The sequence below is a fragment of the Embiotoca jacksoni genome, unplaced genomic scaffold, assembly GCF_022577435.1.
Source record: "Embiotoca jacksoni isolate LCO1_2020_lvr unplaced genomic scaffold, fEmbJac1.0.p SCAF_66, whole genome shotgun sequence".
Lineage (NCBI taxonomy): Eukaryota > Metazoa > Chordata > Actinopteri > Embiotocidae > Embiotoca > Embiotoca jacksoni.
This window is the reverse complement of record NW_027185421.1, coordinates 372,773-396,221: the sequence shown is the minus strand read 5'-3', so window position 1 is coordinate 396,221 and position 23,449 is coordinate 372,773. Positions and strand designations below refer to the sequence as shown.

Genomic DNA, 23,449 nt, shown 5'->3' with positions numbered 1-23,449 from the left:
GTTTCGATGTGACGGCTGTCTGTTAAAGGGCTTTTTTTTTTTTTTCTTTTTTCCAAACCCAGCGGGTCGACACGGAGACTGAGGAAGGGAAAGAAAGAGGGGAAAAAAAAAAATGCCTGAGCTCGCCCTCCTGCCTCCCCTGCAGCCCGGCTCCATTGTACAGCTGCTGTCAGTGCTGGCATGGCTCCCCTGACAATCTGCTCTTTAATAGCTAATATCAGGGTACATTTCCTCAGGCATTGGACTGGAACTGAGAGATGGCGGGCTGTGCTCTGGGCATTTCTCTCTCTCTCTCTACCTTCACTCTCCCCGGCGCTGGTGGAAGGACACACACACACACACACACACACACACACACACACACACACACACACACAAAGAAAACGCACACGAACTTGACAGCCGACCGCTGAGTCATCCACCTTATCTATATACGACCTCCAATGTGTCCCGTCCGCTTTAAAACAGCAGAGTTCAATGACGAAGCAAAGAGAACAGATGCTGTATGGGCTTCAGGGTTTTTAGTGTTAGAAGTTTTACCTTCGCTGAAAATTGTGATTTCAGTGCAGTTTGTTTGCTTATCGGCCGGATTATGAAAAGAAAACCACTGGTCTGATTTTCAGGAAATTTGGTGGAAGGGTGTAATTTCCATACATCTTAAAAATTCAGTGGAACTGTTTGATTGACAGGCCTGCGGGGGCAGCCAGGTTTCTGCGATCGGTGGGCGGGGGCGTAGCGTCGTTGGGTTCCCAATCAGATCGAGTCGGATCCACCGCTAACTCTTCCTTAGCTCGTCCAAATATGGTCACTTCCTGCTCCAAAAGAGCAAGATGGCGGCGGCCAAAATGTCAAAGTCGAGGCTCGAGAACGGTAATTCACAAACCGAATCATCATGAAGGAATTTAGATGAATCGGTTTCATTAAATATAATAACACAAAAACTCAAATAGTTATTATTTTTAGAACTTGTGAACATTCTTTCACCTGAGTTTTCATTTGAAATGAGTTGAATTAATTGCAGAGCGTTGCTTTAACTCATTCAATTAATGGGGAACTATCGATTTCACACACGAAAGTCTGATCAAGGAGACTTTGAATTATCTCTCATTTTTAAGGCGGCAGGAAAAAAAACCCTGCGTTTCTAAGTTAAATCATTTAAAAATGATTCATATTGTATTTATACGGAAAGAAAAAAAACAACAACCAAACAAAAATCACCAATTATTAATGAAGTCGCCACCCAGCTTTGGACCTCTCATTACAAATCAGATGCCTTTCTGAAAATAAGAATGAACAATCAGATTGCATTGTTCCCACCATTGACAGGTTGGACTGAAATAATGGACCAAATATGTTTTTCTTCAGTAATTCCAGAGCAAAAACAAACCCATTGAAACGACACTCAAACGGAGACCTCGTTGTTGTTTTTTTTACTTCCTCTCAATGGGGCCGTTATTCTTCCCCCGAAACTCGGCTTCTGCATCGGGTGCCCCTGATATACCATCAAATTCTTCCAGCCTTGCAGATAATGCGGTGTTCACCCACCCTGACAATTAATTCTTCTGACATCTGAGCGCATTAATATTCATTACCGTGTGCCACTCGTGACAAACTTCCACCCCCGCGTGCCGTAGATACGATGGTGAGATGGTGTAGAAATGCGCCGGTGTGTCGCTTTCTTACTAAAATGATTAATAGGCGTCTCTCTTGTTTGCTCGTGACGGCTTCGATGTTTAATGTCCATGCCGTTGTATAATGTGTTAGCAGTTTAATGTCGGGGATGTATGGAGTCCATTAAAGATGGGTATGTTTCAGTGGGAGGAGGAGGAGGAGGAGGAGAAGGAGGAGGAGAAGGAGGTTAATGCCTGATTACCACTTTTACTGTTGCAGCTTTTATCTGGAGACATCTTGTATATACAAAAAAAAAAAAAAAAGGGGTGAACATCCAGCCTCCTTTAAAGTCCTCTTTAAGGTGTGAAAAGTCATCAAAGAGCTCTCAGTGTCTCATAATACCAGAGATATATATCCCGCTTGTTCCATCAAGGCCGTGTGAGTCACACCAACGACTAAAATTCACGCTTGTGGTGTCTTTGGACATTTTAAAAACCTCTCGAGAATTCAAACTTGTTTTACTGTTCAGCTGTGCAGAGTTCGTAATCTCTGAGATTACTGTACATAAGAGCTGTCTGGTTTTCTGGAGATGCTCAGAAGAAAAAAAACAAAAACGCATTGGGCTTGAATCGTGTCAGACGATGAGACAACGATAGATGTGGTCAATCAGACTCTTTAAATCGTAAAAGAGATCCTCGGATCTGAATGGGACAAACCTGGTTAAATAAAGGCGAAATAGAAATAACCCTGTTTCAAAAAAAACGTCGGGACGCTGTGAAAAATGTAAACGAGAACAATGCGATGATTTGCAAATCACGTGAACCCATATTTTAATGAAAAAATAGGACGGAGAGCAACTGAAATTCTATATCGGGCAAAAAACGGGACCAAATTTCACATTCAAAACTCCAGCAACTGGTTTCCTCAGTTCCCAAATGTTTACAGAGTGTTGTAAAAACAAGAGGTGATGCAGCACAGTGGTAGACATGACCTTGTCCCAACGTTTTTTAAACTGCAATCAAATTCAAAACTGAGCATATATTTTTCATAAAACAATAAAATTTCGCAAAATTTGCTAAGTTGTCTGTTTGCACTAAAATACGGCAAATCATCGCATTGTGTTTTTATTTACATTTTACGCAGCATCCCAACCAAATGTGGTTGTAAAATTATATCATTTAACCACAGAATTGTGACCTATTATAATTATATTGCCTGTTTATTTAATTCCCACTGGTTTTATTTCTAAGTGTCACACCGGGAACGTTTATTTCGCAACTTAATTCTTTCTCAGCGAGCGTTTTATTTATTTCATGACGACATCTCGTCATTGTGTTAATCTCTGCTGCTTTTGTCCGAGTAAGGAAACAAGACGATCACGTAACTGTCTCTGCACTGTTTGTCCTGATTGACTGACAGATTGTCAATATGGAGAATTGTGTTGAGATAAAATTAAAAAAAACAGACTGACAGAAATGTCCCGCAGTAAACTAATAAGCTTTTATCTCAGTTCGACGCCAACATGGGAAGCAAGAGCGGTATTAATTATTCAATATTGATTTAATGTATAAAAGCTGATATATAAAAAATTAAAAAAAACACGCACAAAATGTAAAGGTATACAGTGAGGAAAGTTTGTACGAACATTTTATGACTTTGCAATTTTGTTCAGCACGTCTTTTTCCCAACATATTTTCCATTGCATATTATTAAATAACTATTAGCACGATCGTCATAAAAAAAATAATAATAATAAAAAAAAAAGATATTGTGACACGTCTTTCACTGAAAATCTGGCTGCTTAATTTTTTAATTTCTGGATGCTCAAGGTTCCCACTGCACTTAAACGCACCGCAGTTCACATCCTTTATGTAGAGTTAAAAACGATGGGCGAAGAAGATTAAACACTCAAATCAACGTTTTTAAAATAAATAACTGCTCGACAGCAGCGGCTGAGGGAGTGAAAACAGACTCTGCTTTAAATATGCAGGAATATGAGAAAACATTTCCCCAACTGTTGATATTGTTGGATATTTGATGTACCCATTAAAAATGTTGTTTCAGTCTTGTAATCGACAAAAATTCCTTTTTTCGAAACGGTTTGTGAATTTAGTTATAATTTCAGAAATGCATCTGAGATTTCACATCTAGCGTAACTTCGGACCTCCGCGATGGCAGCCAGATGTTTTTAGCGTAACATCACAGCGAGCGGTCTTTACGGTAAATGTCGACACACGGCAGCGAGGATTAGCTCGGGGGAGGGGGGGGGGGGGGGGGGGAGCTCCGGTGCAAATTGCCCCGTTTAATGGTTTGACATTTGTACGGCAGCAGAGTAACTCGGTGGGATACGAGACAGACCGCTGCCAGCTGTAAAGCTCTTAATGTAGCATAAAGACTAACATGTGACCTCGACTGTTTGGTTTTTTTTCCCCATTTAATGAAGACACGCAGAGAATAATTGTTAGTATTTGGAATATTTGAGTAAAAAAAAAAAAAAAAAGACAAAAAGAATCGCTCTGCTTTTGTTCAACCTGATCACACTTGGAATTTAAGGATTACACGCGTGAGACTCCAACAAATAGGTCACGGTGCGCGTTTGAGCTCCAGAAATGTGCTCCCGACTTAAATACCTGTGGAACACGCGTGGAGGTCAAATTAATACCAGGGCTCAATGTGTTTCCAATTCCTTACGAGGAAAAAAACAAAAAAACATCTATTGTTACAGTTAAAGGGGAAGAATTTCATTGGGCCAATTTTATGACATAATAACAGGCAGCTTAAAGAATATTACAGAGGAGAAGGGAAAAAGGGGGCGCGGCTCCCCGGCAACGCTCCCCGGTCGCCAACGACATTTTCCGACCACAAAAAGTGACGCGGGACGCCGGCGCATAAAAAAAAAACATTAAAAATCGTCTGCATCTGGTTTTCCCGTCAGACGCCGAGAGTTGCAGTTTGTTTTTGTTTACTTTATGAAACATGTTTTAAGTCAGAGAAATACAGCGCAGACTATACGGATCCTTTTCCTGCAGACACCTGGCGCAAAGCGGATTTAAACGGCCACCTGGCTGCAAGATGGCGAATATTAAGTTACACAGAAGTCGGCACACAACAATGTGCAGCGGGGGAAAATGTAATTAAAACGGGATATAATGCAAATTGCAGAGCTGCAGAAAATGAAGAACGAGGAGTCGGAAGCGACGATCGGTCGTGCGGGTGCCGTCACGGCGAAGAATTCAATAAGCTTTAAATAAATGAGGTGGTTTTAAGATAGTCTTCCAATGATTTGTAAGCGTTTATACCTGATCTGAAAGGGGATGAAAAGTCTGCTGTCACCGACTTCCCTCTCACTGCATCACGCCTGCTGATGTCTCCAGTCTGAATGCAGCGAATCACGCATTCATGGTGTCCCACTCAACAAACAGAAAATAGGGACAAAAGCAGTTGTGCGCAGAATGAAAAAGAGCCGGAGAGGAAAGTCGTCACCTTCCCGTCAGACCTGACCAGCTGCTGCGTGACTGCAGTGGAAAACGTGCTGCCGACCGCGAACACGTACCGGAGACGATGAGACGAGATCCAGGAAGTCCAGTCTGAGTTACAGAGTTGTACATCAGTAGACGACCCCTTAGGTTATTTTTTTTGTACGAGCAGCTTATCACCCGTTGGTGCGTCTGCCGAATCTGAAGCACAAAGTTCAATATTTTCACCACCGTGTTGCTTTTTGTTGGAGCAGGAAGTGACCATATTTGGACGAGCTGAGGAGGAGTGAGCGGTGGATTCGACTCGATCCGATAGGGAAGCTGAGGACACGATGCCCCCGCCCACCTGGAGCGGAAAACCTGACTGCACCACAGGACTGTTAATCAAACAGAAACTCAGCTCTTTGAGGCCTAATATCTAATTAATGAGGGATTATTTTCAGATGAACCACCAGCAAACTAATAAGGAGTGACTTTAGCGAATGACACCATTATGACTTTATTGACTTTCTACTTTACGAGAGCGGTTGAATGGGAGTCTATGGAGCCAGAGTCTTTTTGGAGCCACCGCCTAGTGGCCCTCGGTCGGTATTGCAGCTTCGGGCACTTCCGCATCGGCCTCATCGGTCAGACCAAGAAGCTATGTCTACTTTTATACACAGTTCATGATTACGACCCGCAGTTAGCTTTTAAAGTTAAGTGACCTCTTGTGGTCGTGTAAATAATGACCGCTCAACTGCGCATTATGTGTTTGGTGGAACGTTATGTGTTCAAATTGTAAATTGGCACCATGGAAACAAGACCTAAGTCACGTAAACTAGGAAGCCAGTGTTGTGGCAGGTTGGGTGGAGCGTTCAATATAACGCAGACTGTTTTTCACTTGACAGTTTTTTAAAAAGTGCGTTTACCGTTGCCACGATGACACAAGTTGCATAATAGATTTGCGCACGGCCCAGACAATTAATCAATACAGGAAACAGGTCGTATTTGAGGATGGGAACAAACGAGCTACGTGGTCGTGTGTGGTGGACGACTTGTTCTGGAAAGTGTCCCACAGGAAACAGCAGGGAGACGGTTTGGCACTGAATAAAATATCTGACAACTTTTCTTTGACAACGGCAGATTCTGTTTATTTTTAGCCGGTGTCCGTTGCGTTGGCAGCCGTGTCGCTTGTTATTTGTCCGAATGCAGCTTTCCATAATCAGACAGAGCGCTTTCCTTTTGAAGCGTACCGAGACTCTGCCTCATCCCTCCCGTGTCTGACAGATCTATCCACCGTAAAAATGGAACACACCGGCTCTGAGTCAACAGCCGGCGGTCGCCAAACCAGCCAACACTGGGTTGATATAATCAGCGAGTCTAGAAAAGGTCCTAAAGCGATTACGAGTTGTGTGCAGCAAATACAAAAAAAAAAAAAAAAAAATGCCAAGAAGGTGGATTGTGGACTCTCAACACTGATTCTCTGCAGGTCGGCAGCAACACGGAGACAACCGAGCGGAGACGGCGTGTTGGGGAATGCGCGGCAGGCGGGAGGAGACAAACCTTTCCTGTCAGTGCCGTTGGGGACCTGCGAGGTGCTGATGCCCTTGGCGATCTCCTGGTTGGCAGTTTCCTTGGCGACCACCGAGCCTTTGAGCTTACTCTTCGGAGCGTCCAGGGCTTTTAGCCTCTTGGCATGTTTGGTGCCCTTGTAGTGGGCCAAGGCCTGGCTCTGTGAGAAGAACAAATAGTAGGCTTGATTTAATAGCGAGAAGGCAGCAAAAATGTTTAAAAAAAAAAAAAGCCAGGTTGAAATGAAATATGAAAACGAGTCAGAGTCAATGAAACAGACTAAACATAATTAAGCAAGAGACAGTTGATATGCCATTTGGTCCTCAAAAGGTGTTAACATAAAATTTGTATTTCTGCCAGTTTCAGAATAAGCACACTCTTTCTCTTTAAGAATGATTAATAACCAAAGTAACTCAGGTTCTGAGTAATTTAAACACTGTGTTTTTTGGCTCTACTCAGTAAATAACTTTTTCCCCCCTCAAAAGTTTATTTATTAGTAAAGGGAACGTTAAATGAATCCATTGTTTTACAGACACTAACAGCTTTACAAGGCCTTGATGTCAAATATTTTTCCCACGGAAAAACAAAGCCCATTATATCAATCATTTTCCTTCGGTTCCAGAGACGTGATGAATTGACCATTCAGTCTCAATATGAAGCTAATTTCTGTTCATAATAAAGAACCACCACCTGAATGTCAGTGATTAAGTTGAAGTGGCCGTTTGGTTTTTAAAGTCCGAACACGTAGCGCCACCGAGATTCAACCTTCACAACAGATTCATCGAAGCGGGGGGGGAGGTGGTGGGGGATAGGGGGGGTAGGGCTGGGGGGTAGGGGGAGGGGGGAGGGACAACATATGCAAAGACTTTGAGTTGCCCTTGTTTACCTCTGCACACTTCGCCTGCGGCAGGAAGGAAGGTATCAGGAGGGATGCAATTTGCCTCTTGGAATAAATAAGTGCGGCAAACACGCACCCTCCCACCCCCCCCCCAAAAAAAAAAAAGACTCCGGTGAGCAGTTTTATTTATCGGCCACGGCGGGTATGTTCACTAAAGTCTGCTGGGATAAAGAGACCATTTAAGGTAGTACCTTTACATTAACACACCAGCAAAAACATTGTTCCTGTTTCCTTTTGTTTCTTTTCACAGTAATTAGCAGGCATTGTTGGAGCATGATCTCATATTGAAGCTGCCATGGAATATTTTGTTCAAGGTGCGCAATATATTGCTTAGAGTTTCCTACTTTACTTGCGGTATTGATTGTGAACTTTGGATGGTTGCTCGAGAAGGTACACAAGAGTGCGTGAGACAAGTTAATAGAATGAGACAAGCAAAAGAGGTTTCATTACATGTGGGGGAATAAAGTTGGCAGAAATTCATCGTTCAGTAATTTCTGTTGGCAAAAGGTTGTGAAATTTAGCTGGAGTGCCTTTTAAAACATTTCCACTTCATTTTAGTACCGATTTTTTTTGTTTTGGATGAAGCATCGCTTTTTAAATTTCTTTTCTAACAGAGCGCGCAGCTTGTTCTGACACGAAACGCATTCGTTTTAACTCGACATCCATCAACCCCCCTCCAGGTAACCGAAGACGTATGTTACCGCTCATATGGATGAGCGTTTAATGCAACTACGGCAATAATTCATCTTTCATTAGAGCAATGAAGTGGAAGAACTCCCAAGTCTGCCATGTGCATGATTAAAAGTAGGAAGGAAACCATTTGTTTTTTTTTCCTTCTTGGTGCTTTCGTGAGACAGAGAGACATCAAACAAACCAACATGGCCGGCTCGCTGAAGTGTTTTTAGAGAAACCGAAAGGTCCCAGTTTAAATCCCAAAGTACCCATCAACATGAGCGAGTCGACTCCTCTCAGTAAAACCTCAAGAGAGTCCACTAAATTCAGCTGAAACTGTAAGAACTGTGCAGCTTTGCCATCAATAACAGTAATTATTATTATTATTATTATTAATACTTAAAAAAAACTCATCTCCAGAGCCCGACATTGATGTCATGGAAAACAAACCTCCTTAAATCATTCATATTTGTGGAATCCTTCACTCTGTTTTTTTATTCCTGGAGTTGAAGGCATCTCACACTTTTATTTGTAGCACCGAGTTTAAGCACCATTTTTAGCCATATAGTCATAAATCTTTATGACCCAGATTCACAGTGTATCCAAAGTCTAGCAGCTAGTCGCTCCACGAGAGGGGCATGTCATGGAAACAGAGCTGTTCGAGGGGCAAATTGAGGGACATTAAAAACCTATAGTGATGCAGATCTTTTTGGGCGTTTTCATCTTTATACTAAAAAGAGGCGGCGGCCCTTGTAGTCGTTAGCATTACATCAGTGTTGCGTTCGAGCAGAAACCCACCCATCCACCTCAGAACCGCCAGGCATTGTTTTAACCCATAACAACCGGTGCGGGAGTTCTGGGTGAAGTGATGACAACCGGACGGAGTGTAAAGTACAAAGCATTGAGATCCGAGGCGGGCCGGCCTGCACCTGGACCACGTTGGATAGAAGCCGTAGAAATAAAGCCCGAGAGAAAAAAAAAACCACCTGCGCAAAGAGTAGGAGAGATTTACCTGCAAACTAAACCGGTGGCTATAAAGCTGCTGCTTAGAAGAGCGATTTAAAGAATCGGAGCCTGGACCGATGTGATCGATCGAGCCCGGTTGAGTAATTCTGTTGTTCATACGTTTACATTTATAACGAGATAACAAGATTTAAGAAGGAGTTTAAACTTCCATATTTGGGGGACAAAACTTCAGAAAGCAAAGCACGTCAGCGGTCCAACATCACCTTCTCAAAAACCTGCTGTGAAGTGAAAGTGAAGTCAAAGAAGTGCATTTAAGATACGTGAAGATTTATTGTATTTCTTGAACAGCGCTTCAAATTTTAGTGTTACAACATAATTCGATAGAACAATGGCCAAGAGATAACTTCATAAATCGGCTTTTTTTAAATTTTATTTTACAGAGCATTTAAAAGCACGTCTCCTTTTTGTTACGACTCCTCTCCGTGTGTCTCCGTGTGTCTCCGTGTGTCTCCGTGTGTGTTTATTTGCACACGGAGCGGAGGAGTGACATCCAATCACAAGAGGTCACTTGCAGAGACACTCTTGATGCCAGGTGTGACTCAGAGCTGGCCACTTGTGATCAGGTCACCCGGGACGCCAGGTGTGAACAGGGCCGCGCCTCAGTCTGACTCACAGCGTGACTCAAATGTGTTGTGACTGATGTCCGAACCCGAACGGGATTAACGCTTTCTTAAAATACATTTCTCCCCGGCACCTGCTTGCAGCCTGCAGCCTGCAGCCTGCAGCCGGCACTTGGCGTGCTACTGAGTACATTCATGTTTTACCTGAATTAAAGTTTACATCAAAATCCAAATGATTCTCGCGTGGACTGTTGCTGCGGGGTCGGAACTGATACGAGAATTTTGTGCCTTAATATTCAGGAAAAATACATGTTTGATGCAGTAGAAGCATTGTGATGTTTGTTTTTTTTAACATAATAAAACTAAAATATATAGCAAAAAAATACAGCACTAAATGTAAGTTAATATATTCAAGTAAAGGCAAAGAAGTAGTATTAGCTGGATGTACTTAAATTAGGAAAAATAAAAGTATTCATTCTGCAGAAAAATGTACACGTGAGTAATATATTATAAAACTGTGCAAACAGCATTTTAGCTATTTGTAGCTGTCGGGCGGGGGGGGGGGGGACTTCCAGTTTTAAAAGGCTGCATTACAGTAAAGTGATATCGTATTCAGAAATCACAAGACCGCTCTAGCTGTTCCATTATTTTGCCTTTTACCCACATTGTCAATAAATCCCAAATTACTGATGATTATTTATCAAAAGTGTCATAATGTAAACATCCCTTCAATGTTGTGGCAATATTCACATCGACGGTATTCGGGCCAAAAACGTCGTGATATTTGATTTTGTCCAAACCGCAACACATCTACCCGTCGATTACCATCTGGAGCGCCACGACATCGTGACTCCACGCACGAAAAACAAAAAAGTCGGCGGCGAGGAGGAGGTATCTGATGACTTCGGTCGTTGTTCAACAACGGCGTCACCGCCGGGGCGACCAGGAAAACGCGCTGCCGCTTAAATTGAAAGCGGCTGCGGTCGGGGCGGGTGGAAACCGGAGACTCGAGTCTCGAGGGCGCGTTGAGTCATTAAAAGGTCACGGAGATCAATGAAGGCCGAGCTGATGGGGATTAAAAGAAAAAAAAGAAAGAAAAGGCGCTTCCCCCGGTCACTCAAAGAATCGAATGCAGATGGTATCTCACAACCCAGACGACTTTTGTTCTTCAAACGTGTGAGGGCATGCTGGGAAAAAGGGGCTGTCGACTGTTACCCAAGAAAATAACCTTTTCCTCTTTTTGACCAAATAAATGCAGATTAGCAATAATAAAATCATCTTTAGCCCCAGTTATGAGAAAAGAGTGTCAGTCACAGCTGCATCGCTGATGGCTTTTTCTGAAACTTGTTTTGCCATCAAAGTGTAATTAACGATCGTCATGAGCGCGAAGGATCATTAAGTTGGAGCCCTGGTTTTTATTCCTGTTTGCTCACATGCAGCGTGTTCGGTTTCGCTGGATATCCGATGATTCTTTAATGCAGTTAACATGAAAAAAAAAGATGCTGTTGTTCAGATTATTATTGCGGTTGTTTTCTTGGGGGGGGGGATTGTTTTTATGAACTGATGTGAGAGGAATGTTTCTCCAACTTAAAACAGCTTTTTTTTTTTTTTTTTTTTTTTTTACAGTGTTTCATTGTTTATTGACCTGATTTCATTTCCTTCGTGATGATGAATAATAAATCCGTTACGTTGATGTTAGAAGACGTGTTTAACTGTTTCGCTGCTGATGCCTTATTTTAATCTGACGAAACCTCAATCGAACTCTTACAGAAAAAAAAACATGAATTTCACGTGTAAAGAACTCGCGTGACCACATGACGTGTGATTGTTCACGTGTGATTGTTCACGTGTGAAACACGGTTTTGGAAACATTTTCATGTCTTAATGTGTGATGTAGATTCCCGTGCAAAAAAACGTTTCTGTATGTTTTTCCTCATGTTATCATATGATGCAACATGCATGTGGAAAACATGGGAATCTCATGGTTTTTTTTTCTGTAAGGGAGGCGGTACTAAAAATAGTACCCGGTGCCAAATACCATCCGTTGACAATGGAAAACAAAACAAAAGGGAGCCGAGCCGGTAATGTCATCGAACGGGATACGACCTCTCAGTCGGAGAACTCGAGACGTGCTGTGTTTGCAAATCAAATGTTTATGGTTGTTAAGAGCGACTGCGCTGGAAGGGGAAGTTCAAATTATGGCCTTTATATATCGAAGGGGAAGAAGTGGTGAGATGGATTATTGTTTAGATACTGAGATATCGGCGTCTGGGTCACTTCTCTCTCACTTCGTCATCGATGGACGATGTCGGTCCCTGAAAGTGAACGATAGATTTTGACAGCCGACACTGTCCTGAGAAAAAAACAAAAGAAGATCCAGCATGAACGGTTGGCCTCAACAATAAGTGAGTTATGAGCTTCAGAGTGACGGCAGTGAAACGACTCCGAGAACAGACTCAAAGTTTCAACGGTTTCTTCACGTCTATTTCAAGAAAACGAACCGAAAGAAATCCCGAAGACATTATCAGCTCGTTAAAACCTCTTCAGGAGTAAACAACATGACTTCACAAAGACAACGAAGCCTCGCAAACACGTCGAATGTAAACGGGTAATAAAAGTGATCTGACTGTCCGGTAAACATGACGGCATCTGGTGAAGCAAAAAATAAACAACCTTCCTCTTCATGACATCGAGCCATTAACCGGTTCACAAACAGACTTCTTCTTCTCCTGCAGAGCAGCTTCCTGTTTCACATTATGATAAACTGCCAGCGGAGGAAACATGAAAACGCTCCTCCCGCCTCGGGGTATTTGCAGAAACTCGCCGTCTCCTCGCGGCGCCCACCTTGTTGATTGACAGCTAAACACGGACCCTATTTGTCTAATGAAGCCTCAAAAATTAGCCGCTGATGGACAATAAATATATACGCCGAGATGGATTTCCCCGTGTAAGACATAATAATCTCATTTTAGAGTGATCACCGGCCCAGTTCGGCGTTTTCTAAATGGATTGATTACTCCTTTAATGAAAGGGTTATTTAGGGATGCAACTGATTTAACGACAGGCAGCGGCGGCGGGAGAGATTTTCTTTTTCAAATGTTTTTTTGATTACTTTTAAAATGGTTTGAAAATTAGGCCGGGGAGGAAGGGGGGGGGGGGGAGAGTGGAAGGGGGGGGGGGGGGAGAAATCAAAACCCATCTCCCCCGTTAGACGCTCGTCCATCGGTCACATTTCACCTGCCAATATTAACGCCCCGCATTTCATTACGATGTATTACAGACAGCAAATGAATGCAGAGTCTCCACAGTAATAAACTCATCCTGCCGCAATCTGTCTCCAACACACGATGTGTGTTATTGAAGCACGATGTAATGATGACAAATGTGAAGATAACATCCTGTTGCAAACGAGCTTCCACCAGTTTGAGTTTGGACGAATCCGAGAAAATACACGACGAGACGAAAACACTCGATTCAATCTGTTTGTTTTAAAAACACAAAGTTAACGATGACCTCGTTTGAATTTGAATGGATCTGCAGCGGCGGGTCGACGATGCGTCCCGTCCACGTTATAAGATTCAGGGTTCCCACGTTATATACTTGACTACGTACGACGCGTGTTACTGGAGGACTCCACCAGAGGGCGCACCAGTGAAACAATGATCCCATTAGAAAACACTCATCGGCCTGATGTAAACAATAAACACTACTTTGGTGATTCTGGTACGACAGAGGGACCAAACACGGACTAAAAAGCTAAATTTCCAGGACCTGTATTACAAATATAAAAAAAAACATGCTGCTGTTGTGCTGAGCGGACAATAAACGCTTCTATACTACGCTGTTATTGAAAGAAATTAAACAATAACGGTATTTAACTCGCAACCTAAGAAGCTACATTTTCCATTTCTGTCAGTGACCACTAACGCTACCAAACATACAAACAGACAAAAACCAGCTAACTAACACGGAAAATATAAAATTTTGATAAATGTCCGCTCAAATTTAAACATGCTGACAAAATTGCCTGATTTTTTGATGATTTGGCCCCAAAAAAATAATCAAATTCCCTGATTTTCACCGTCTGGAGAGGTTTTTCAAAATTCCCTGAATTTCCTCCGACCCGTGGGAACCCTGAAGATTGTTGTTTTATTTATTTTTTTAACGCTGCAAAGAAAAACAGCTGGTTGGCCACTCTGCACGTCAATGGTTGGGTGTAGCCGTCGGAGGCCCGCTCTGAACCCAGAAGGCGGGCGGCACCTCGTTATCACCCGCTGTGAGGTCATCGACACCCCGCCGCTCTGAGCGACGCCGCCGCCTCCGGGGAGAGTCGCCCTCCTCCAATCAAACGCAGCTCTGACTCTGTTGGCAGCACACCGTCTGAATGGGTTTTCTTTGGGGGGGGGGATTTAATTTTATTATCGTGTCATAAAGTCCAGCCCCCCAAACCGGGAAAACAGGAACCAGAACCGGACATGAATTTCAAACATTTCAACATGTCCCAACATTTTTTCCTAAGCTTTATCAACAGAGGTCGTCAATTTATCCAATCGATTCATTCTTAACGCTTCGCGACGAGAAGAAAACACAAGTAAGTACACAGAAAAACACAATTTCATCTGTGTATTTTTCTATTTAGCAACCAAACACCATAGTTGAGCTTTCAGGCTTTCCTTTCTCTCACTCTCCGGTTCTCACTCATTTCCCACAACAAGGCAGCGAAGGTTTTTAATTGTGTTTGGGGAGGATCAATTAAGAAGATCGTGATGAGGTCTTAAAGAGGCAATTTCTTCCACCAGGTGTGCCAGAGTCCCACCAGTGGTACCGTAATGAGAGACGAGCCTCGGAGAGGAATTCTATCAGTGTTTGATCACGGGGGGGGGAACCGGGTTACAGATTTACATATCTGGACCGTTGGAGTTGGCGAATACTTCGCATCCATTCATTTGAGGGATTCCTTAAACCGATGCTCAAAGTCACCGGCAACACGTTTGTCAATCGTCGTCTTTAACCGCAATTAAACTGCAGGATTCACAGGTTTGTTTTGGCATTTTTCTTATAAGAATGAGTTACGTGTCACGAAGGTCCCGTAATTGGTATTTCTACATCACTGTCGCTCGTTTCTAAGGTCGTGTAACTAAGTTTAATAATCAATAAAGTAGCCGAGATATTTTCATGCCTTTTATTTACCAAAGTCAATAATATATTTCTGCTATTTTTGACGATTGTTCTGGATTAATTATCTGCAGTCACAACACGTCCCTGCAAACGTTTCACATTAAAAGCCTCGTGGAGAAATGAAGGTTTTCTGTCTGCTCAAATGCTAAAAGGCTTCTCATTTGAAACGGCACAGGAAATATTGAGTTTGTATTAACGCTTAATACAGTAAATTTAACAGGTAGATGATGATAGCTGATCAAAACAAGCTTCAAGGTGAATCAATCGATGCATTTCTTAACGTCAAAATGACAACTTTGACCATTTCATTCGTTTTTTTATTGGCTGTCTTTGAATGAGACTCGAGCTCCAGAGATGATTGGATCTTCAATTCAAAAAAATTGAAATAAATTTCAACCGGATCAAAACAACGGGGAACATCTTCGGGATATTTGCCAGCACTGAACTGTATTTACCTGCTTTACCGGAGGTTGAATCTGAAGCGTCGTCTCATGAGCTGCTATTCATCTAATATTTACTCGTTTCTACTTAGTTTATCTGCATATGTTGAGAGCGATGACAGCGTGGCAGCATCAAAGCAGCTGAACATAAAAAAAAAAAATTTAAAAAAAGAAGTTTATTTTGTATTTTTCTGCTGGCAGCAGCAGCCACCCTCGCAACTTTTTAAACTTTCGCTGCTCTTCGGAAGAAAACTTGCTCACCTGCGAGTTGAAGCGCAGCTGGCAGACGCTGCAGGAGACGTGCTTCCTCTTGGCGGTGGGAGGGAGGCCGAGGGTGTGATGGAGGACGGCCTTCTGCACCGGGTCCATCTGGAGGACGGAGCGAGAAGACACACGCAGAGAGAGGCTGATTAAAAACGCCGCTAAATGCTGAATTGTAAATCAGCTCCGGTGGAGGGAAACAGGTTGCCCCGGGGAGGGGGGGGGGGGGGTAACCGCAGAGAAAACCGAGCATCCATCACTCACTTCAACAGGTGAGTTCAGGCTCCAACATTAATGCAGAATTAATTCAGCGTTTGCTTACTCGTCGGTCTTCACTGACATTTAAGTTAAATGGCTGACAGGTAAATTCCCTCGAGGGACCGAACATAAGTGCTTCGATTTTTATCAACATTTCACCAGAAGTAAACTTTAAAAAAAAAAAAAAAAAAAAAAAACCCGATTAAGCCTGACGTCACAGAACATTTCCTGTTCTCCCCATCAAAGGCGTTCGGTACATTTTTTTGACCAGTTTTTTACAGGTCTGAAAAATGAGGCTGATGCTGAAGTGCCTTAAGCTGCAATACCACCAAGTGCCACTAGAGGTCGGCTCCAAAAAGCCTCCATAGACTCCCATTCAACTTTTCGCATGATATACGAAGTCAATAATTTGTTTCCACGATCTGTCATGGTGTTGTTCACTAAAGTCGCTCCTTCTTATTAGTTTTCTGGAGGTCCATCTGAAAATAATCCCTCATTAATCAGACAGGGGCGGGGGCTTTAGATTGTCAGATCGCAAACCAACGGGTGACATCACTGTTGGTTACTGCTTGGTATAATCATTTATGTAATTGTCCTGTGATTTAGGTTCTTTCTTGAATTGATTGGGTTCTTGGCCCAGGTGGGACCTTTCACCGATTCTAATGGATGTTGGGACGGTAGTTTTCCCATAAACCAGTTATCATTATGTTATCATTGTGTATTTTTAGATAGGTAAATATACAGTAGGTGGGTGAGACAATGAGATTCTGTATCAAGTTGTCCGAGATGCTCTGAACACTTTACCTGCTAAAAACTGAGCGTACTTCACAGAACTGGAGCTGTTTTAAAAGCAAAGAGTGTTCACATTAAATATGGATTTGATTTGTACTCTTAACTGCACGTTGTATGAATGATAAAAACACTGGCCATATTTTTGAGAGCGTCCTCTCTTCCTTCGCACCGCCTGTTGTCTTTTTCAAAATCAGTATTCAACAAACAAAACAAAAACAAAAATCACCAGTAGATAATGCGTTTTTATTCTTAACTTCCATTTGTATTTACCTTTCAATCAAGCCGTGACCCGGCCTCCATTTAATTTGGGTTGTAATAACAGCTTGCTGGAGGACCGGCAGCACTGTGACAGTCAAACCGAGGCGAGGGCAATTTGTCTCCATCAAATAAATCTGATAATTTGACCGAAGCAGCGCATGAAAAAATGACTGTCTATAATATATCTGATGCTGCACCAGTTTTCAAAAATATTCCATATTTTGCTTTTATGATGTTGAATAATAACACGGAGGTTAAAAAGCGGTGTCGACACTTTTGTGAAATTTTACTTAAGATTTAGACAATTTTCAGTAAGATATATTACATTTGATTAAAAATCTAATTTCACATGACATGGCCGTTCATCCAGATACATCTCTGCCCCCTTTACAGGACCGAATTTGCACCTTTGTCACTGAATCGTCGCCGGCAGACCTGCAGACCTGCAGCCTGAATGAGGTCCGGTACACTTCAACACTTCACGTCTTCCTCGGTCACGATCAGCTGAGCTCGTTAAACCGGAGTGTAAAAAGAAACCCGCAGTTGTTTTATTTCGAAGTGGACTTCTGTGACAAGTGAAGCTGCGGCTGCACAGATAATGACTGTTAGCAGGGTGAGTTCGTTGTTCCTGTGACAAAAGGATCAAATACGAGGAGCATAAACAGAAAGATGTAGATTTTCGGCGGCTGTGAAACTGCTCTGATGCTTGTCCGTCCGGTTTGTTCCTCCCTCCCTTTGGGGGTGAAGGAGGGGGGGGACGACAAACATCTCTCAGAAAAAAAGAAAAAAAAATCTCAACAGGCACCCGCTTGGCAACGGAAAGTGGAAAAGGTGCCGGCGCTGCGCGGGAGGATTAATCCACCTTGACAATTGTTCTGCGGATGGGGAGGCACAATGATGTTAGTCTGTCGCTTTCTGTGGACGCAGTCTGCCTGAACCGAAGCGTTACCCGGGATTTCAGAAGTGCTTGTGCAGCGGTAACAAAGGGTTGTTTGAGAGATTCGCCGCTGGAAGGGAAAAGCTGTCGAGCCAAGTAGAACCGAACAGTTGGCTTTTTCCTTCTTGTTTTTCTTTTTTTAATCTAAGAGTACACTCCTGACAGATGGATTCAATTCTTCGGTCATTATTGAGGCTGCAGTTAGTGTCGGTCTACCGGCTGCAGGCAGAACGTAAAAAACGACGACGATCTGACAAAAAGAACCGGCTGAAAAAAACTGATTTCATACCGGGACCGACCGAACGAGGAGCAGCTGGGAAGGCGGGCGACGGAGGTCAGGGCGTCTCTGAGAGGAGGAGGCTGAAGGACACATCGTGTCCCTGGAAGAGATCTTTCTCTGAGGACAGACGCCGGGAAGTTGGGTCGTGTACAAATCCGTTTATTTATCACATCCAGAATGTGTCTGGATGGATTAATAAGTCTGGACAGCAACAAAAAAAACAAAAACAATTAAATGTAACGTTTGTAAATTGGATCCAAACCACATTTGGGGTAGGGACTACTATTGGTCTGTCCGGGCGACGTTGGAAGGAACCAACCGGGACAAGACAATTCGTCAAGAAATATCTCCATCTGTCACGCGTTCGCCTTCTTGGAGCCGCATCAACCGGCGTAGCAACGCGAACGCTGTAACCACGGCAACCAATGACGGCGTCCCGACGCCCCAAAATCCGAACAGTCCGTCCTAAAGCTCTGTCTGAAGGAAGACTTGGACTCACAACGACCAGCAGGAAGAACCGGCCCGGAGGGGATGTGAACCCAAACCGTCTGTTTCGATCTGTCGGACGAGACGTCGCAGAGACGAGCTCTGATCAAGAATAACCTGACGCACTCACGAAGAGGGAAATGTTGAGGTTCGCTCAGAGCGAACTCGGCTTCAGACGTCCTGAAACGGGCTCCTGGACTTAAGACGCTCCCGTTAAACGTCTGACTTTGACATTTGGGGGAAAAAAACAAAAACACAGAGATAAGAATAATTCGATTTTGAAAGGAAAACAGAAGAATGTCACCGAGTTTCACCGTGAGGCCGCATTTGGGAAAGTATTCGTTTATTTCTTTCCTCCATTTTGTCATTTTTATCTCTTTATGTTCTTTTTGGAACAAAGTGAGTTATAATCCTTTTTTTTTTTTTTTTTTTCAATTATTTTTCAGAATATTCTTGGTTTTCTAAAAACACAATAAAATGTTTTTCACCAAAAAAAAGAAAACGATTGCAATTGAGCTGTCAGAGAAGCGAGGGAGTCTCGAATGAATCACTCAGCGCTTTATGTTCACAGACAATACAGAATCAGAGTCGTCCTCGGTGGGTGTTTTCGTACGCTTGTAATCCGCCGTGACGATCAGCGAGGGACGCCGTTGGGTTTCAGGGCTGCAGGAACATGTTTGGTGGAGTATTTTTTTGATGGTAAACGGTCCACAATGTGTTCCTGACGGAGGATGTAAGTTATGGTGCCGTTCTGCTGGGAGGCTTATGAGGGTTTTCAGCACCGAGGTTTGATTAAAGCGGAGATGAAAGTCAAGAAAATACCAGAACCAGGACTAAAGCTCGTGTCCTGAACTCATTAATTCTTAATATATACAAAATACACACAGCATGTCGTGGAAAAATAAAAAAAATAGCACTACGAATATTCTACACGACCGTGGATCAAATTGTTTTTGATCGGAGCTGTTTCTGCTTTAGTGTCTTTAAGCTCCCTGTTTTGGTTTTTACAGCTGGCAACTTTATTATTTGAAATCAGTCTCAGCTGTTTTTGTGGGGCTTATTTTCAAAGGAAGTGATTATATATTACTCTTTATCAAGTAGTTATAAAAAAAAAAAAGAAAAGAAAAGCAACTTTGAAAAAAAATCCACCACAAAATGAAACACTTTGATCACAAAAAAAATCCTGGAGGGAGTTTTAAAATTTTTTTTTTTTTTTATCAGATAGAGTCAAACATTTTGTTTGTAGAGATTAAGAGGGAGCTGAAAGGAAAATAAAGATTGGACGAAACAAAATATTCTGCTATTTTTTTTGCCAACACATTCATCATAAAGTTTGTCTGCTAAAAATGATTCTGATTAAAGATGAAAATGATCATTTGAGCGGTTTATGAAAGCGCTTTAAGTATATACCAGAAAATGAAAATACAAACTGTCACGAGCGAAAGCAAAGCTGTTCACTGTTGAAAAATTCCCACCTAAATGGATAATTTCCTGTTTCCTGAAGTCGCATGACTTACGACGGCAGCAGAGAAGACAGCCGAGCAATAAAAACCTTTCGCAGCTGCGGCAGGTTGAGTGACCGAACACACCTCCTCGGCAGATGGAAAATAGGAAGGCATGATGTCTTCACAGAAAAAACCTTAAAGATACATCGAAAGGAGGAAAAAACCCTGCGCAGCATCAGTTATCATATTTCTGCCGTCGGCGTTACCAAACACACAACGACGTCCACAAAAACAAAACAAAAAAAAAGGTAAAAGCAAATAATGGCCAGTTCTTCATCCCAAACGCACTCCACGATGTTCGGAGGCTGAAAACATGGAGGCAGGACTCTCCTCTGCCCTGACACACTTCAGAGGGAAAGAAAGCTCTTACACAACCGTCTACCTTTTTTTTTTTTTTTTTTTGTACTGTAAATCTCACCCAAGTTGTTTTTTTTGGGGGGCGGGGGGGAGAAAGAGAGGGAGAGAAGAGGATGACACATGGAGCTGGCGAGGGCTCGTTTGGCAGGATGAAACCAGGCCCGAGCAGCGGAAAAGCTCACGGCAGTTAAAAAAACACACAAAAAAAACCACATCTGGGCTGCGAGAGACCGACGGTGACCTCTTACTAGAAACACGCACCGGCCGAGGAAACATGTTATTGTTCTGGAGCGCAACGCTGCGAGATGAATCCTCACTGAAGACCACTTTTCTTTTTTTTTTTTTTACATTTTCGTAGAATCATGTGATATCAAGAGGGCGAAAAAGAGGATTCAAAATTCTCTTCACTCATTTCTTGGCCTCACTGGGAAATTTTACCCACAATTCAGTGCTCCAAACTAAATTAAAAAAAAAAGCATCGTTTTAAAGAACCCCCCCCCCCCCCACCCCCCTTTGACGTGTGGAGTTTTCAACTCTTCGCCTGCGACGAAAAACAAGATGTGCGTGAGGGCCACGTCGTCTGCAGAGAGCAGCTGCAGCGCCGGGGACGTGTCCACCCCCCCCCCCCCCCCACACACATCCCACCCTCCTTCCCTCTCCCCCCCTCCCCCCTGCTGCTCCGCTACCATCAGCCACCCACCGAGCCACAAACGGGCCACGCCTGCCGGAAGACCGGAGCGCCGCCGGAGCAAATATAACACGACCCACACACACACACACACACACACAATCCACTCGCACAAACACCCCCCCCACCACCACCACAACCACCACCTCCTCCCCCACACGTCAAAGCAGGTCACGTACGCCCGTCCTTCAAGCCTGCAGCAGTGTGCAGTGCACCGTCGCACGCTGCAGCAAAAATTCAGTGTCATCTTTCAAATCACTTCCTGAAGCACAAATACGCAGCTTTCTTTTTTCTTTTCTTTTCTTTTTTCTCCTCGGCTGGTCGGCTTCCAGCGCCCAAGATCTGTCAATCATCCTGATGAGCTGTCTGTCTTGAAACGTGCCTCTCGCCCCGAGGCTGAGGTAACCGTGACGCCGCCGCAGACGATCAGAGAGCAGATGGCGAACGCGGACCATCTGCAAATTAGTGAAGAAGAAAATGTTTGCAGAGCTTCCGCACGAGGTCTCACAGTCGCGTTAAAACGTCTTTAACGTCCCCGCAGAAAAGTAGTTTTGTCTTCATATTTTATCCCTCCAGGATTGCCGTGCAAAGACCATCATGCGCTTGCCAAGCGGTGAACCAGCAGTGACGTCACCCGTTGGTTTTGTAAACGGCCGTTATGAAGCCTCGGATTTTGGCCGGCGCCATCTTTGCTAGTTCGGAGCGGTTTGGAGCAGGAAGTGACCATATTTGGATGAGTGGTGGATCTGACTCTATCTGATCCACTACGTGCCCGCCCACCGATAGCTGTAACCTGACTGCACCACAGGCCTGTCAATCAAACAGACACGCCCCCAAAAACAGGTCTTCTTGAATCTTCTTTTCTAATGAATGAGGGATTATTTTCAGATGGACCTCCAGAAAACTAATAAGAAGGAGTGACTTTAGCTAACAACACCGAGATAACTGATGGACACATTTTATTCACTTTGGATTTGATGAGAGAAGTTGAATGGGAGTCTATGGAGCCGGAGGCTTTTTGGAGCCGACCTCTAGTGGCACTCGCTGGTATTGCAGCTTAAAGCACTTCTGCAACCATTATTTTAGACCCGGAAGTTACGTCCACTTTTATATCCAGTCTGTGGTGCTTCAGTCAGATTTCTGGGTCGGAACGACTTATTGTAGAACACAACATTTAAAAAACAAACAAAAAAAACACCCTTCATGTGATTAACTGTCGAATCTAAAGGCAGATTTTAAAGCTCCCCGATGAGAAAAACGTCACTTCATTCATTTCATTTGCTGTATTTATCATTTTATTTTTTTCAGAAACATCAAGTTTAAGGCCTGTTGACAATATAAGTAAATCCATTTTTCCTCGGTGTCTCGTTTCATTCCCGCGTCCATCTCTCGAGTCTCACTGACGTGCTTCTGTCAGGGAGGAGACGCCGGCCGAGTCGACAGCGAGGGAGAATAAGCAGGTCATTTGCTGGATAGTATCTGACAGCCTGCAGAAGGCCCGTCTGTCTCCAAAGTTCACCAGCGTCAGGCGCCGCTCGGCGCCGGCGGATAATGTGACAAGGACGAGACAGTGATGAGCGGAGATGGCGCTCGAGACCGGATGACTTTTTACAGCAAGACGACTGACGAGAAAGGGTCAAAAAAACGACTTCCTGATGTGGTCGGAGGAGGAATCACACGCCGTTACTCTCAAGTGTGTGTGTGTGTGTGTGTGTGTGTGTGTGTGTGTGTGTGTGTGTGAAGATGAAATATAAATACACAAACACAAACATAACACAATCGATTATTGGACACTTTGGTTGAATACGTCTCCGTGAATCGTCTCCGGGGAGATTAGAGTCCCTGTGGAGCAGCAGTCGCATTTTTACAACTCTGCAGCACAAAATGTCCAAAACAGACCTGCAGGGTGCCGATCGATCGATAACACCACTGATGATTAGCTGGCAGGGAGTCTCACAGGGGAAGTTACATGGGGAACTTTTCCTTCCTTCCTTCCTTCCTTCCTTCTTTCTTTCTCTCTTTCTGCCAAATTCTTTCTACGAAGAAGTAACAAAACTATACTTTCAGTTATGACGACGACAAGGTCACCCATCAAACGTGCGCTGCACATAAAAAAGGTAAAAAACTGGATTATTTTTTTTTTCTTGCAACAATAGCTGTGAATTTGGTCTCTTCTTTTCTGTTGTCCTGCTTCCGCGTCTCGCTGAGTGTCCAA

The 23,449-nt window shown here is 43.4% G+C and overlaps 1 protein-coding gene across 1 annotated transcript in view; it reads right to left on the bottom strand.

Annotated features, from left to right (window-relative positions):
• The window catches only part of znf385d (zinc finger protein 385D), a 67,554-nt gene that overhangs the window by 16,009 nt on the left and 28,096 nt on the right, over positions 1-23,449 (bottom strand). Inside the window, exons 3-4 of the mRNA XM_069175358.1 lie at positions 15,674-15,781; positions 6,630-6,798 (exon numbers count right to left, since the gene is read on the bottom strand). Of these exons, the coding sequence (XP_069031459.1) occupies positions 6,630-6,798; positions 15,674-15,781 (277 nt within the window). The remainder of the gene's footprint in view (positions 1-6,629; positions 6,799-15,673; positions 15,782-23,449) is intronic.